Here is a 17231-nt window from a genome sequence, read left to right as displayed (position 1 = left end):
ATCTAAAATATGCAGCGAAGTACTGTTAGCACCATCGCATTCAAATTAATCTTGTTATTGACTTTAATAAGGTGGCAAACCAAGGCTTTTAAAGTTTACGGTCTGTGCTGGATTCTAAATTGCCCTGAGTGCTCACACGCGACATTTTAAGTCTTTTCACTGTTGCCTTAATACAATGTGGCACTGCACAGTGTATTTGGCCACATACTACATTGTTGCTTGGAACAAAGTGCTGTTATGCATCACTCTGACTTTATGGATTTTTAGTTCTGGACTGAAGCGGTCCCTTATCGGTGGGTTTAGCGAGGGTGTCCAGGAGATTGTTTACGACCCTTTTTTTTTTTTTTTGGCAGAACATGCGATTTATGATAAAACTATTTATAACACCCATTGAGACTTAACTGATTAATGAGCTGCACTACTTAAAGACAAAGAGGTCAAGAAGTCAAAGTGTTTTTAGAATGACCTTGAGATTAAATACTGGTTATGGGCACGGGAGGATTTAAACATCCTCTGTTGGTTGATGTACGGTCCAAATCTGCGGGGATCAGCTTTGGTCTGATTGACAGGAAAGCGCAGTTTGCTCTTGATGGTCAGAGGCACCGCTGAAACATCTTGATTGTATGGACTATTCCTTCCTTAAAAGAGGTCAGGCTTTTTCGATCCCCAGGCATTCATGTCATTGCATGCTGCTGTCACCATGTGGTGCTATGCCCCCCCCCCCCCCCCCCCCCCCCTCCTCCTCACTCACTCTCTCTCTCTCTCTCTTCTCCTCCATGAATTTGCAGTTGTCAAAGCAGATAAGTGCTTCTATCTGACATAAAAAGGCTTAGTCCAGCTTGCCTAGCATGAATATCTGGTCAGATTTCTTTGTTTGACCTGAGGTTTGCTTGCACACATTCATTTAGGACAGTGAAATGGCAAATGGCATTCCCCTGTAGTGAGATGGATATTTTATGTGGGGTTTTTTTCTGCTGCGGTGAAACAGTTTTAAATGGCTCATTGAAGGGAATAGACTTGTCTGTGCTAGGGTACTACCATTTGTTTGATGGGAAGGGTAGTGAATGGCTGACCTGGATGCTTTGTGAGTCATTTTCTCTTACTTTTTTGCAGTGTTAGGAGTGAGGCATGAGCTTTTAATATGTTCTGTGTCTGATGAGAATTCTGCCTGTTCTGTTGTTATGTCCCAGTGGTTTAGAGGCATTGGATGTAATTTAAAAATATTTCCTGTTTATATTCTACCTTGCATTTGATTGCTTTCTAAAGGGTGGAATTAGATTGCATATTTACTGGCATTTTCTGACATTCTGCATAGGCTGTGCATCTATTTTAGTATACATATCTTTTTTTGTATGTCTAAGTAGTGAGATTTATGTGATTTTTGCATGTTTGGCCTTGACAGTAACATGTACATTGTGATGCTTTTTGTTTTTCTCACATCTTGGAGTTTGCATTTTGAGTTAGGTCACTCATCACATCACCAGTGATCTTTTGCACTTAAGAGTTCAGGAAACTGTGCAATCCAGACCTCGTGTGTGCTGAAGCATGATTGGATAACTGCATTTCCTTGAGTGTGTGAGGTGCAAATGGGTTTCATGACATGGGACACTTCTTCATAAAAGAGACTGATAGTCTAAATTAAGTATGGAAGTTGATGTCTAATTTCTTTCTTTCTTTTTCTGTGCTGATTTTTAGTGGACTGCAGAAGCACAGAGTTAGGCTGCCTATTTCAGAAAGTTATAAAACAGAGTATTAAAAGTTTACAGCAATCCTTGAATGGTTTTTTTTTTTTTGTTTTTTTTTTTACCAATTAAAACGATTATTTTGGACTGGCAAGACAGACAACTGCTTTTCATTGTGTCAGTGGAAGATTTTTATTTTATTTTTTTATTGTCAGGTGGTTCTGGGGAAAAAAAAATCAGTATCTGTTTTCTATTTGGACCATTTCAATTTCTCGTTGACACCATGTAGGGCTAAGCATGTGATATTTTCATACCATCCTCACATTGTTCTTACTAGAGTTGCAGATAGAAGATTCAGTTGCCTGCAGACAGCTGGATGGTGGTCATGACTCATCTTAAATGTTAATATAGGCAATCTTACAGCACATTTGTCAGGATTGTCAAGTGGAAAAGGGACCAAAAATAGTTTACTTTACACTTGGGGCAACTCGAAGCAAAGCTTGAAAGAGCTGTTATAATTTATTTTATATTTTCTTTAAACTGCTTTGTGTCTATTTGATAAAAGGCATGAAGCAGTGAAAATCAATGAAGTGTAATTTTTTCCACATTGCCAGTAATGGTGGGTTGTGGATTCATAACCTTTGAACTATATAGTACATTAAAAACTGACTGAGGCCCAGTTTTCCAGGCGTGGATTAAGCTTAGTCCCAGATCATAAACTTATTTTTTAATGAAGGTTATTGACTTAAACCATGTCTGGGAACTTGCTGCAAGGTATTTCAAATGCATACTACAACTCTGGCTTGTGCCTCTGACTGATATCTTCCTATGGATCGTCCTTCTTAGAGGAAACTTTGGAGCCTAACAAAGAGCCTTTTAGCTACAGTTAAACAAAAATCAACAGAACTATAAGAGAGAGTTTTTACCAGTTTGTAACCATTCATTAATTTAAGTATAATATACATTTTATTCTCAAATAGTGAGAAATTTAAAAGGTAACACTGAGTCATTCCATTGACTCTACACACTCAAACAGGCTCATAATGCTTGCTGCACAAACATCATCACATACAAGTTCCCACAGATGTTTCGTCAGTGCTGATCAAGAACATTTATTTTTTTGTGTGTGTTATCAGCAACCTATTGTATGTCATTTTTTTAAAAGCAAAACATTATCAAGTGTTTAACATTGTCATCTTTTATCGTGGGCTTCTTTCTTGTCTTGCTATAAGGTAGAAAAGAGGTTTTGTTTTCCTAGTTCCTAATTGAATTGAATTGAATTAACAAGTTGTCCTGAGATCATTATGATCATTCAGATAAACTGAAAAGATGCATATATGTTAAAGCCTTCTGAAATACACCTATATTCTTTGCGCTTTTAAAAATGTTTTACAGTAATTTGTATGCAAATTAAAAGGGCTTGTGTATATAAACAGTAACTCATGTTACAGCATTTCTCTCAGTATGCTTTTTTGACTCTCACACAGGAACCTGTATTGAGGTCTTAAATTGGTCTGGGTGATATGTTAATGTAGTTTGTTTTTGTTTTGTTTTTTTCTCAGACTCCGTGAAGTCTCAGAGAAGCTCAACAAGTATAGTTATAACAGGTGAGTGTGTATCTGCGTTGTATTTTTAGGTGGTTTTATTCAGTGTGATCACTTATTGCAAACATTATTTTGCTTGCTGTCCTGTGTTGGGTCACTTTTTTCTTTTTCCTTTAATGCAGTCATCCACACCTTAGTCTGCTGGAGCAGGCCACCCTAAAACAGTGTGTTGTCGGTCCAAACCATGCCGGATTTCTCCTTGAGGTAATGCTATAAGTCATCAAATCAAACAGCTGCTGATCTGCTGCCAGGTCACAGTTATCAGATGCCCTCTGACTTTGCTGTACAACATGAGATAATATGCTTCAATAGATGTAGATATGGACTAGTTTTTTGTTTTTTTTAAATATGTTGTTAATATCCGTCATAATTCTGCAGTTGGTGCAGCTCAGTTTGAACACTGCAGTGAAGAGTCATTAGTTAGTTGACCTCAGTTTGTATATTGCAAGTGGGTGAAAGATGCTTAGCTGAAGTGTTGAGTGTGTTTATTCATGTCAAGCTGATGCCACATTATGATGATGTTGAATTATAGATTGCACTGTGATAAATGAGTTGGTATGGTGTAGTTAACATGCTAATTAACTAGCTTAGAAAAATAGTTTAAAGAAAAGACTGTATTTTACTCAGTTTTGTTTTCATTTCCTAATGTAATAAATTAATGTAAATGTATTTGTTTTCCCTTTTTGATTAATGTAATACATTAAAAGTCACTGTTGCGACTCTTTCAGGATGGACGTGTATGCAGAATCAGCTTTGCTGTCCAGCCGGATCGCCTGGAGCTCAACAAGCCGGATGGCAGCGATGGGTGAGAGACTTGTTTATGATGGGATCTGTCCCAGGAAACCTTTTTAGCTTTTAGCTTTGGCACTGAATTGGAAAACAGATTGCTTGTGGAGACGTCTCGTTCAAGATGCAGCGAATATGCTCAGGCTCATGGATCTTGGTTGCTGTAATGTGAATTCTAGTCAATACTTATGCCCTTTTTGGCGAGTATAACACATTTGGACATGGTTTCATTTCTAGCATATTACTGTGGTATTGTCTGTTTCAACAAAGATTAGCTCCAAAGTCTTAAATCTATAGCTGTAAACATGTATTTCTATACATTATCTTACCTAAACTGCTGTTTGAATATCAGATGCTCTTGTTTTAGTCTAATTCAAATCAAATCTTCTCAGTATAGCTCTGTCTTAGGAATTTTTTTTGTACCTCGAATATAAAAAGAAAAAGCTTCTTTTTTTTTTTTTTTTTTTTTTTTTTTTGACACCAATAGACTAAAAACATAGCAGCCCTAAAATTGTTTTGTAAGGTTCTGAAAGCCAGTTCCCTTTTTGGCTGAGCAAGTGTGTGCCATTTGCCACAACTTTTTTTTTTTTTGTTTGTTTGTATGTTTCTATAAAAATACCTTTTCACTAGCTGCTTTGTTTCTCGTTGGCTATGAACATGTATTTTGGTGAGTGTCTCATTGATAGTTGTTGATGTCCTGCCAGCAGACCAACATCCAACAGTGATTTCATATACTAGCTGTTCAATATGCATGCGAGTTGGGCAGTAAGAGACTAAGGAGCCCTCTGCTCCAGATTTTGCTGTAGAGCATATGTTTCGTTCCCTGCCACAGACTCGCAGAACAACAGGACATGGCTTAGCTATTCATTTGGCACTATTGTGGGTTGTTGGGAAGCCCAACGAAAAGAGCCTTGACAAGTTGTCTTTGGGAAGTTTGTCAGCATACTCAACAAACACATTTGTGTGGTTTTGAATTGTAATGGATTGTGTCAGTTTGTTGACTGGTGGATTGAATTTGTTGTTTGCTTCTATTATATCTGAATCATTTGACTTTCCTTTTCTGTATTGCATTTCCTTCTGTAACAGTGTAGTAATACCTGATTATGTTTCGTTTAAAGGTTTTTTTTTCTTTCATTCAAAAGACAAATTATACAAATGTACAACACATCACTTAGGAATATTGCAGCAAACTACTTTTGTTTAGACTCATACATTATTCAATTATTAGGAGAAAGCACTCGCAGCCCCAAAACCCAAGAACTTTTAAAAATGGAAAGTCTTGATGGAGGAATGAGTTGCAGCCAATTCTGATTCCCAAGGGTGTTGCCATGCTAGTCTCCAAAATACCCCCTCCTGTTTCATAGTTTAATAATAAAATGAATCCTGAACCAAGGGGTGTAAATTAACTAATACCTGGGGTAAATTTACTTTGTTAACCCAGGTTATAAAGGTTAAAAAAAAAAAAAAATATATATATATATATATATATATATATATATATATATATATATATATATATATATATATATATATATATATATATATATATATATATATATATATATATAAAAAAAAGCGAGAGGATTTTTTTGGTTTGTTTGTTTTTTAGTCCTTTTGGGACATCTGTAGGTTTGTAACTGATCTCCCATCTTTTGTTTCCAGTTCAAAGTTGAGCAGTGGTTCAGGGACAGGAAGGAGCTCCAGGCCAGGCAGGACCAGTGATCCACCCTGGTTCCTGTCTGGTTCTGACACACTGGGCAGACTGGCAGGCAACACCCTTGGGTAAGTTCTGGCAGGGCTGACAGTCGAATGGTCCTGTGAAAGCTCAGTGTATAGAGCTTAACAGTGGCTCAGCAGTGAGTTAGTGGTGTTTTCCTTGCTTTTTTTTCACTGCCACACATTCTGGTGAGAACATTTTAGGGTGTTGTAAAATGTAAATAAATGTATCCCCAGCGGACGCATCAAAAAGCATCAGCTTTTTTATCCTTGTGGTTTTCTTACTGCTTTTCATATTGGTGACCACTGGAGAACCACTTGCTACTACAAAATATTGTTGTTGTAAGACCTTAATACAATTCAATGCCTAGGAACAATGGTTTCGAACATCCCAAATAAACAAATCTATTACTTCCTCTTGGAGGAAATTAATCTGTGTATATGCTATTATTCTACAATGAAATTTTTTTCTTTCACTTTGCCTAATTAAATGAGGAAAAGGGGCACCAGTTTAATCAGAATTTTGTGGGGTTTTTTTTATTTTTTTTTAAGTCTTGCTGATTCCATCTCAGTGTGGACTAGCCCGTCTCTGCTGTCACAAAGACCAAATTCCTTTGTAATCAGATGTGTGCGTGTTTGTAGTCAGGTGGTGTGTTTTTGCGGTTGTGTCTGATTGTGGCTTTAAACTGTATGTAACAGGAGTCGCTGGAGCTCTGGTGTAAATGGAGGCAGTGGTGGAGGTGGAAGTGGAGGAGGAGCAGGAGGAGGTGGAGCAGGAGGTGGAAGCAGTGGAGGAGGAGGCGGAGGAGGCGGAGGCACATCGGGTAGGTCGTCAACAGCAGCTCGCGACTCCCGTCGACAGACCAGGGTCATCCGTACAGGAAGAGACCGAGGCTCAGGACTTCTGAGTAGCCAGCCTCAGCCTGTCATACCTGCTTCTGTCATCCCCGAAGAACTCATTACTCAGGTACAGCACGCTCAGCCTTTACACAGACCCTTCCTCTTAAGAATGTTTTTGTAGCCTCTTTTAATCCTGTCTTTACAGTAATTAACAGTGATATTCATGAGAAATGTTTTTTACTTTTGTGACCTTGTACATTCCCCAGGCCCAGGTAGTTCTTCAAGGGAAATCCAGGAGTGTGATCATTAGGGAGCTCCAGAGAACCAACCTAGATGTCAACCTCGCCGTAAATAACCTGCTGAGCCGGGATGATGAAGATGGAGATGATGGCGATGACACTGCCAGCGAGTCTTACCTCCCTGGAGGTTTGTCACACAAATGGCAAATGGCTCATATGTAATGACGTTGTTTTGTGAAATCACTACTCTTTAACACTGAAACAGTGTACTTTTAATTTGAGTGCAGCACATTAAGATATAAGTAGGCTTTTGGCAAAAGGTTTTGCTGTTTTAAATTCTGATCATTGTAAATTGAAATTGTTTTACCATAATCATAAAAAAAGATTTGAGGGGTTTTATGATTCTGTCTTAAAATTTGAAATTTTATGTGTGCTTCCCTTGTACAGAGGATCTGATGTCCCTGTTGGATGCAGATATCCATTCAGCCCATCCCAGCGTCATCATTGATGCTGATGCCATGTTCTCTGAGGACATTAGTTACTTTGGCTATCCCTCTTTTAGACGCTCGTCACTGTCTCGTCTGGGATCCTCCAGAGGTAACTCAACAACTCTCTTCTGACTAGTGATGGGAAGGCAGGGTGTTCTAAAGGCTTTGGTGGCAGCACTGGTGATGGCTTTTGTTCATCTGGGGATGGCTTTATAAGGGAATACTACTGAAAAGCTGGAAATCAAGGCGACTGTGGGTATAATGCCAAATACTGCACTTACAGTTAACCACCGTTCAGGTGTTTCTGTAAAGCTTGTGAAAGCGAAATGGTTCTCGTGGTCTACAGTGTACATTTCCCTTTAGTTTGTTTAGCTGAGTTTATATTATGAATGTTTGGTGTTTTATGCTGCATGGCTGTAGTACATACTGTGAGCTCTCTGAGAAAGGCCCGCTAGGCCCACCTGTCCTAACAAGGACCCTTCAAGGGTCTATTTAAAACCCTCCCTAGCCCACTTTTAGCCCATATGCATGCTTTCTTTCTGTCTATCCACTTCCTCTTCTGTCTCGCATTTTAATGAGCGTGCAATGTGACTCACCACAGTATAATTTAGATTCCCACTCAATCTCAAGTATTGAAATTGATTGATTTTTCATTATAGTGATTCTAAAGAATCTATCTTTCTCTCTCTATTCTTAAAACGATGTTGACGGGTCTTTCCCAGAGAGTGGCTTACTTCTATCCCACTGGTGTGACCTTATTGCATACCAGTTCTCCTTCTTCCCTTAGAGCGTGACTCAGAGCTGTTGCGTGAACGTGAGTCTGTATTGAGGTTACGTGAGCGTCGGTGGCTCGACGGGGCCTCTTTTGACACGGAGCGCGGTTCCACCAGCCGTGAGGGGGAACAAAGTCTTGACAAGAAGAGTATCCCTGTGCAGAGCCCCGTTTCCCTGGGAGAGGAGCTCCAGTGGTGGCCTGACAAGGTAAGAAAAGCACAGAAGACTGTTCAGAGATTGTCTTTTTAAAACAAACAAACAGGAAGTTGCGTCATTATTGCAAGGCAAGTGGAGATTTCACCTGTTTCCTTTGTTCGTCTGGTGTCTGTGCATCATGATTGGAGTTGAGTTGGATTGAAGTTTTTCTTGATCCTACATTTGCTGAGATCTTCAATTTCCTTTCTAGGATGGTGTGAAGTTTGTGAGCATTGGAGCAATGTTCTCAGAGCTGGTAGCTGTGAGCTCCAAAGGAGAGCTGTATCAGTGGAAGTGGAGTGAATCCGAACCCTACAGGAATCCACAGGTGATGAATTCAACCCGTGTTACTGGAAGAAAAACTAAAATCTAGTGAAATAAGATATATATGTATCTTTTATTGTAGCAAGAGCTTAAATCACTAACTTCCTGGTATTTGTCACATCAGAATCCTGCTATTCATCACCCACGTATGTCCTTCCTGGGGCTGGCTAATGAGAAGATTACCTTACTGTCTGCCAATAGCATCAGGGCCACTGTAGCTACAGAGACCAACAAGGTAGGTTTTTAATTGCTCTTCTTTACATTAGAACAATGTTGTTTGTGCAGCCTTGAGACAATTATTGCTGTTTGTTTGTTTTGGGTTTTTTTTTTAATTGTTCATGAACTATTCTAACAATTGACATTTATTTAATCATCTGTTCATTAGCTGATGTTTGTATGGATGTCATGCAGGTGGCAACCTGGGTGGACGAAACACTGAGCACCGTAGCCTCAAAGCTGGAGCACAGTGCACAGGCTTTCCCTGAGCTGCAGGGGGAACGCATGGTGTCGCTGCATTGCTGTGCACTCTACACATGTGCACAGCTGGAGAATAGCCTCTACTGGTGGTGAGAAGAAAATGTTGTTTTTCTGTGAAGTTACATTGATTTCTAGTTGTTTACGGGAAATGGCAACATTCGCTTGAAAGCGTCCCCATAACATTGTCGTACCACTCAGTTTGTCTTACGAGCCAGGACTGTTCATTACGAGCAGAACAATAGGTTAAATCAAGAATTGTCCGTGTTAGTTGTAGCACTTACTGTCTACGTGCCATAACATTACTAAGTGCTACCAGTGATGCATGTATTATTTTTTCCAGCTTTTGTGTCTGAAAATTGTACACCTTGTGTTCCCTGTTCATATAGTTTGATTGAAATGATTTTTTCTATGCTAACCCCCCCCACCCCACAAAAAAAGAAAAAGCTAAAGAGATATTTTTAAAATGTCAAAAGATCCTGAAAATTTGTACATCAACTTCAGTAACCTCTGTCTTATGGCAAAACACACAAAGGAGTCACACAGTTTGGTAATCTTTGGTACAATGCAAAGATTACCAAGTGATGTCACAGTCGGCATGAGAGCATTGTATATTGTATCATAGGAAAAGTGTAGATGTCAGTGAAGTGTTTTGCTTTTTGTTTTTATTTGTTTGTTTTTGTTTTAAGTTTACTGCTTCCATCTCTCTGCAGGGGTGTTGTGCCTTTCAGTCAAAGGAAGAAGATGCTTGAAAAGGCCAGAGCCAAGAACAAAAAGCCAAAATCCAGTGCTGGCATCTCCTCAATACCCAACATCACTGTGGGAACACAGGTAGGAAGAAACTTGTTTTTGTTTGTATGTTGTTGGGTTTTTTTGTTTTGTTTTTTGTTTTGAGGAGATTTTATTTCTTTATTATTATTATTTTTTTTTTTTGGGGGGGGGAAATGGGGACCCAAGTTCATCCTCAGTTAATTTGCCATCTCAAAGTTTACTCTAGCTTTAGCTCTGGGATTACCTTACCAAATAAGAATATTTAAAAAATGCTAAAATGAGTAACGAAATATACTTGGGTAGCTTGTCGAATTAAAGTATGTAATAAACACTAGGCACCGATCAATTCACGAGTTTCTTTTTCCTTAGGTGTGTTTGAGAAACAATCCCCTTTACCATGCCGGTGCAGTGGCCTTTTCTGTCAGTGCTGGAATTCCCAAAGTGGGTGTCCTCTTGGAGTCTGTCTGGAACATGAACGACAGCTGCAGGTTCCAGCTGCGCTCACCAGAGAGCCTGAAGAACATGGAGAAGACCACTAAGACCCAGGAAATCAAGTCAGTTTCATTTTTATTTAGCAGAAAGCTTTTACATGTTTGGATCTGAATAGTGTTTCAGCAGATGGTTTGTTATGTTACGTCGTCGTTGGTAACTGCCTGGAAAAGGACACATACTTAGTTCAGTAAGCCAATGATGGGTCTACCATATGCTAGTTTTGAAAGTTACCAAGCAGGTAGTCGCGGTAGCTGTGCAGTAAGCTCATCATTAGACAATTCTTGGCATCTTTCTAAGCAAAATTTGCTATTAAAATGAAGTCAAATTGGGGGAAAAGGACTTGGTAGGTGATTGGGTGAATTATATCTTATGTACTGTTGCACCTGAAAGTATGCTCTTGGTGCAGCTTTGTTAGTCAGTAGTTTGTCAGGATAGTAATAGACCTGAATTAACTGCCAGCCACAGGTGTGTAGCTTGAAGCCTGGCAAGATGGATTTTACCTTGATCATAAGATTTTCATTCTGTGTCAATAGAAATAAGTGAAATACACATGCCGTTGCAGAGAGTAGTATGCTCAAAAAAACAGCAGGAAAATGAATCCATTTGTCTTGGTCTCCTCTCATAGGACTGAAAGCAAGCCAGAGCTGGTGAAGACTGAAATGGGTCCTCCTCCCTCCCCAGCATCTACTTGCAGTGATACCTCTTCCATTGCTAGCAGTGCCTCTCTGCCCTACAGTATGTAATCTTGTCTCATACCATCTCTCTCTTTAACTATTTGCTGTATCAACAACATCCAAGGCTTGACTTTCCTATCTCCCAGGCACAGAACCAATTTCTTCCTCTCTCTGTGCTCTCATTAGTCCCTTTGACTTTGAAACAGATGGTGCACACGGTTTTATCAGCAACTTTTTTTTTTTCCCCCCGCCTGTTTTCCTGTGAAGGAAATGTGGCCAACTCGCACTATATACTGTGGCATATCTGGTTGCCTTCTTACAACTGCTTATCACATGAACCATGTGGCAAACTGTCAGTTTTAATTACTTTTCACAAGTACACACTAAAGCTTCACCTTTTTGTTTGTTTGTTTTTCTTTTCTTTTGTACTGTGCAGGCCTATTTCGAAGTATTTTTCTGAGCTGCTTATAGTACCTTAATGTAAATGATATACAATGATAAAACGACTAAAATTAAATGTGCTGTCCCGCTTGTAGAGCGAAGACGCTCCACACCAGCTCCCAAAGAGGAAGAAAAGGTCAATGAGGAGCAGTGGCCTCTTAGAGAGGTAGTCTTTGTGGAAGATGTTAAAAATGTTCCTGTGGGAAAGGTAAGTGCATCTGAAGCAAATATTTGAATACAGAGAAGGTCAAACTTTGATTATTTTTTTTTTGACTCTTGCTTTTCCTTAACTGCATCTCAGTTTAACAATTTATTACTTTTATTTATGCCGTAGGTGCTTAAAGTCGATGGCGCATATGTTGCTGTCAAGTTTCCTGGGACATCAAGCAGCATGAGCAACCAGAGCACTGCCGCTCCCCCTGATTCAGACCCGTCATCACTGTTGCAGGACTGTAGGCTCCTCAGAATAGATGAGCTACAGGTATTAACTGATTCAACACAGCTTGTTTTCATTCCAGTAAATGAAACTTAATTTCAGTCACTGAGTTATGTATCTGACTGATGATCTACAGATATTTTGGTTCACTGACTTTGTCATCTCCATCTGCTTGACAGGTGGTTAAAACTGGTGGCACTCCAAAAGTTCCAGACTGTTTTCAGCGAACACCTAAAAAGCTCTGTATCCCAGAAAAGGCTGAGATTCTGGCTGTAAATGTTGACTCCAAAGGTGAGTTTTTTCTGAAGGTCAGCCTTCTATAGAGTTCTTTATCTGCAATATCTCCTGACCTTAATCATCTCGTCATCTTCTAGGAGTCCACGCAGTGCTGAAAACTGGTAACTGGGTAAGGTACTGCATCTTTGACCTGGCCACAGGCAAAGCTGAGCAGGAGAATAACTTCCCTACTAGTAACCTGGCCTTCCTCGGGCAGAATGAGCGCAATGTGGCTATCTTTACTGCAGGACAGGTGAGACAGGCTATTGAGGACCAGCATGTTTTCACTACACGTTGTACAAATATTTACCCAATGCTCCACTTTAAATGTTTAATATTTAATTTTTATCAAGGAGTCTCCCATCATCCTCCGAGATGGAAATGGCACAATCTACCCTATGGCCAAAGACTGCATGGGTGGAATTCGAGATCCTGATTGGTTGGACCTCCCACCTATAAACAGCCTGGGAATGGGGGTGCACTCTCTGGCCAATCTCCCTTCAAACTCCACCATTAAAAAGAAAGCTGCTATTATTATTATGGCTATCGAGGTAAACGCAACCTTTATTAATTCATTCATAGAAAACAAAAAAAATTTAAGCTTCAAGCAGCGATGAGATGCCCATCGGACCCTGGCGTACGTCAGAGCATGCTGCGGTCAAGCTTTGCTGAACGTTTCCAATTGTCACTCTGATGTATGTCATTCATTATGTGTGAATGAGAGGAAATTAAATTTTCATGACAAATGGTCGAATCACAGACGCCACCTGCAACCAAAGCTCAAAAGCGCTGCGATTTAATATGGCCCAGTTCTGTAGTTTAGATGGACACAATATAAAGTTGATCTGATAAAATCCCTGTGAGGAGTTTGCATAATTACATCGCCTGGAAATTGCAAAATTGCCATTTTAAACTCAAAATGGTGGACTTCCTGTTGGGGTCCCATTTACTTTTTTTTTTTTTTTCTCCATTTTGGCATTTTACACGTGTTTACCAAATTTTGTTTTAAAATACTCTGATTTTCATTTTGTGTGCAAAATGTCAGGAGTTTTTGAGTATGTTAAACCCCTCAAAAAGCCTGAATAAACTTTAGTGCTCAGGTGCTAATAACATTAACATGTACTTGACCAAGTAGAACAAGTCAATGTGATCAGTGTTGCTCTGTGCCCCTGCTCTCCTCCTTTATAGAAGACCAGAATGCTATGTAGATTATAACGAGTACTCACACAAGTTATTTCACTTTCAGAAGCAGACGCTAATGCAGCATGTGCTGCGCTGCGACTATGAGGCGTGTCGGCAGTACCTGGTCAACCTTGAGCAGGCCTTCCTGTTAGATCAGGGCAGCCAAGCCCTCGGAGCACTTTTGGGTCATCGATGTGATGGAAACCGCAACATCCTCCATGCTGCCGTCTCAGTCTGCTTCCCCGTTAGTAACAAGGAGACCAAAGAAGAGGAAGGTAAGCGGGTGTGTGTGTGGTTGTGGACTGTGTGGACAAAAAAGTCTTTTAGGATCGATCAGATTCTCCCCTGCCAATTTGGAACTGTTAGAAATACAATAGCAAGGTGACTTTTCACTCGAACGCTCACATTAATATCAATAATAGGGACTTGAAGTAGTAAAAATAGAAATGGAGTTGGAAATGCCCGAAAAGTCATGGCAATACTTTACCTCAAAAGAATGAATGGCCACACCTGCCATCTGCAGTGATTTACGCCTTTTATGTTCTTTGGAAGTAGCCTGCAAATGTCCAGAAAGATTCCTCTGCCATCTGCTGTGACCATCTTTCAACCTCAGTTAATGTAGTAGAATGGGAAAAGTGAGGCTGATAGGAAATTAAAAACTTGCCAGATGTAAAGACTTTAACCCCTGTGGTGACTCTTAAAACAATATGTAACATGTAATCCAACATGCAACTGCAGGCAGTTTCCATGCATTAAAAAACACGCTGTACGTTCATGAACGATCCTCAATCATGCAGTTTCTATATACAAATACACAGAGTAAGGAACAGTATTTTTTTTTTTTTTTAATGAAGCAAGTATTTTAATCCATCAACATATAGATATTATATGTTATATGTATTATATATGTATATGTAAATATATGTATTTCAGCTAATTCCTTTCCACGCTCAGTGACCATGTTATTTCATTTCAGAAGCTGAAAGGTCAGAGAGGAACACATTTGCAGAGCGTCTGTCTGCTGTGGAGGCGATTGCCAATGCCATCTCTGTGGTCTCAAGCAATAGCTCTGGAAATAGGACCGGCTCCTCCAGCAGCAGAGGGTAAATGAGCTCCACAGAATGTATAACAAAAAATGCCCTACAGCAAAGAAATGTTTTGGCTGTCCATTTTGGCAGTACCACCGAAACAGGATCTAAGTTATTGACTCGTTTGTCTTTGGGGGGATTGTCACTAGCCTTCGTCTTAGGGAGATGATGCGGAGGTCTTTAAGAGCAGCAGGTCTTGGTCGACATGAATCTGGCCCGTCATCCAGTGACCATCAGGATCCTGTGTCCCCACCCATTGCTCCACCAAGTTGGGTTCCTGACCCTCCACCCATGGACCCTGGTGAGTGCATCTGAAAAAAATGGTAGAGTTAGATTATTTTTATGTGGTGTTTAAAGTGAACAAAGAAAAATAAATTAAATGCATCTTTATTTCTGACACAACCATTCTCCAGCAACACATCGAATTTGATATTTTTTTTCAATGTAATGTAAAACACACAGTGGTAGCCATTTGTAGAATATTGCAGAAGTTATTTTGCTGTTTAATTTACAGTCATCATTTTTGAGATTTCCAAATAAATAGATTTCTGACTCATTGTGTGGGCGTTTTTTATTATTTTAGCAACTATGGAGTTCTTGATTGTCTTTTCACTTGTACTTGTAGAAATCCACCCAGACCAGTGCAATGTCTTTTTTTTTGTTTTTACCATAGTTGTTAATCAGTGAGGTAGTTTTGCACCACCTTACTGGAAAGTGGAGCCTTAAAATTTAAGTGCCCTCCCTTCCTTTTATAGAATTACAATAACAACCGTCTTTTGATTTTCATAATCCTGATTTTATTAAAAATACAAACTGTGTTTGTTTTTCATGAAAAGATGGAGACATCGACTTCATTTTAGCACCAGCTGTGGGTTCACTCACCACTGCTTCCACTGGTAGCAGCCAGGGACCGAGCACCTCCACAATACCAGGTGCATACCTTCTTTATCACGTGCCTCTTTTCCACTAAAGCAGTTTGGTAAATTTAAAAAGAAAACCTTTTGACACTTGGAAAACCAAGTCTTTGCCGGAAATTCTTGTGTAGCAGTGGAGCCAACACTTTGGTAACTTAGAAACGTAGAAACCTATAACATGCTGTGTCAGGGTGTTTGGAGGAACGGGGATAAAGTCACATTGTGACCGCCTAACAAAAAAGGACGGCACAACAGTAGCATCCGCCTAATTCAAACCAGAAGAACGATTGTATCAATGAGAACTATAAATATAAATAAATCATATAAATGAATTGCCAGCTCTATGCTTAAATCTTGTAACGCCTACTGACTAACTGTATGTGTTTTCCATATGAGCAGGGCCGTCCACTGAGCCTTCTGTGGTTGAGTCTAAAGACAGGAAGGCCAATGCCCACCTTATCCTTAAGCTGATGTGTGACAGCGTTGTTCTGAGGCCACACTTACGGGAGCTGCTCTCTGCAAAGTAAGAGTCTTTATTACTGCATTAAAATTGACTGAAAATCTGCTTATTTCTCCCCTGCTATCGTTTGCTCAGGTGCTCTCCTGGAAGTGCTCATGCATATTGTTGCCTTTGTTTGACAGGGATGCCCGAGGAATGACCCCGTTCATGCTAGCTGTCAGTGGGAGAGCTTACCCAGCAGCTATCACCGTGCTTGAGGCTGCACAGAAAATGGCCAAGGGTGAGTTAACAAGCTGGCTGAGAACTGGTTCGCTGGAAACCTTTGTGTTAAAGTGTCTAAATTCAAGAACATGTATTGCATTAACATCTTCACACTAATCAAACGGAGCAGGCATGGAGACATTTGCACTAATATTGTGTTACCAACCAGCTGCCATCTCTGAACAGTTTCTGGGAAAGCAGCAGAGTTTTTAGTACATCTGATATCATTGTAAGTGGTTAGGAAATAGCTGGAACATTGGAGGTTATCCATGAGTTATGTGAATCCTGACCTATTTTGGTGCCCTGCTTCCAGCAGCTAACTGAAGTGTTATAAGTGGCATTCCCGTGTTTCCATGGTTTTTTGTTGTTCCCCAAATGTCTTGAACACAGTTGGTGACCTGGGTATCACAGAGAAGGAGGATGCTGATTCGGTGTTCATGGAAATGATTTGCCCCTCGGGTACAAACCCAGATGATTCTCCCCTGTATGTTCTCTGCTGCAACGACACCTGCAGTTTTACATGGACTGGAGCTGAGCACATTAACCAGGTCAGCCTGTGACAATCCCATTACACTAAAATGTACTCGCTAGAAGAAGTGTTGTGTGTCTGGAAAGTAAGCGGTCTACTTTTAGAATGGCCAAACTCTTTTGCGAATATATTTCTATAGATGTTGACATTTTTCATGACACTTGCGTTGTATTTAGGATATCTTTGAGTGTCGAACATGTGGCTTGCTGGAGTCCCTCTGCTGTTGCACTGAATGTGCAAGGGTGTGTCACAAAGGACATGACTGCAAGTAAGTCCTAGTTTTCAGTGTGGGCTTTTTCACTCCTTGCTAATGCTCGTCTCTCTTACCATTGTTACCAGCTCTTGAAACTAAGTCACTAGACTTTGTATATCCTCTTTCCCAGGTTGAAAAGGACTTCACCTACAGCGTACTGTGACTGTTGGGAGAAATGCAAGTGTAAAACGCTCATAGCTGGTCAGAAGGCAGCTCGCCTGGATCTGTTGTACAGGCTACTCACCACCACAAACCTGGTTACAACACCAAACAGCAGGTGAGCCTGTGAACTCTGCCCCAGGCTTTAATTTGTCTGCTTCATATAGAAGTGC

At 40.1% G+C, this 17231-nt stretch overlaps 1 protein-coding gene across 9 annotated transcripts in view; it reads left to right on the top strand.

The window, feature by feature from the left end:
- The window catches only part of ubr5 (ubiquitin protein ligase E3 component n-recognin 5), a 30514-nt gene that overhangs the window by 943 nt on the left and 12340 nt on the right, over nt 1-17231 (top strand). For 8 of the 9 annotated variants that reach the window (XM_004560014.6, XM_004560009.6, XM_004560013.6 and 5 more), the window contains exons 2-29: nt 3245-3289; nt 3409-3490; nt 4015-4091; nt 5735-5854; nt 6488-6755; nt 6895-7054; nt 7315-7464; nt 8125-8336; nt 8536-8652; nt 8773-8883; nt 9060-9214; nt 9836-9953; nt 10263-10447; nt 11011-11120; nt 11596-11708; nt 11835-11981; nt 12116-12227; nt 12311-12465; nt 12566-12763; nt 13459-13669; nt 14371-14497; nt 14632-14783; nt 15319-15414; nt 15796-15919; nt 16039-16136; nt 16508-16665; nt 16823-16914; nt 17030-17176. In XM_004560014.6, coding sequence (XP_004560071.1) covers nt 3245-3289; nt 3409-3490; nt 4015-4091; nt 5735-5854; nt 6488-6755; nt 6895-7054; nt 7315-7464; nt 8125-8336; nt 8536-8652; nt 8773-8883; nt 9060-9214; nt 9836-9953; nt 10263-10447; nt 11011-11120; nt 11596-11708; nt 11835-11981; nt 12116-12227; nt 12311-12465; nt 12566-12763; nt 13459-13669; nt 14371-14497; nt 14632-14783; nt 15319-15414; nt 15796-15919; nt 16039-16136; nt 16508-16665; nt 16823-16914; nt 17030-17176 — 3840 coding nt within the window. The remainder of the gene's footprint in view (nt 1-3244; nt 3290-3408; nt 3491-4014; nt 4092-5734; nt 5855-6487; nt 6756-6894; nt 7055-7314; nt 7465-8124; nt 8337-8535; nt 8653-8772; nt 8884-9059; nt 9215-9835; nt 9954-10262; nt 10448-11010; nt 11121-11595; nt 11709-11834; nt 11982-12115; nt 12228-12310; nt 12466-12565; nt 12764-13458; nt 13670-14370; nt 14498-14631; nt 14784-15318; nt 15415-15795; nt 15920-16038; nt 16137-16507; nt 16666-16822; nt 16915-17029; nt 17177-17231) is intronic. The other variant, XM_004560011.6, reaches the window with a different exon arrangement.

The sequence above is a fragment of the Maylandia zebra genome, linkage group LG11, assembly GCF_041146795.1.
Source record: "Maylandia zebra isolate NMK-2024a linkage group LG11, Mzebra_GT3a, whole genome shotgun sequence".
Lineage (NCBI taxonomy): Eukaryota > Metazoa > Chordata > Actinopteri > Cichliformes > Cichlidae > Maylandia > Maylandia zebra.
This window is presented reverse-complemented; position numbering and strand designations above follow the sequence as displayed.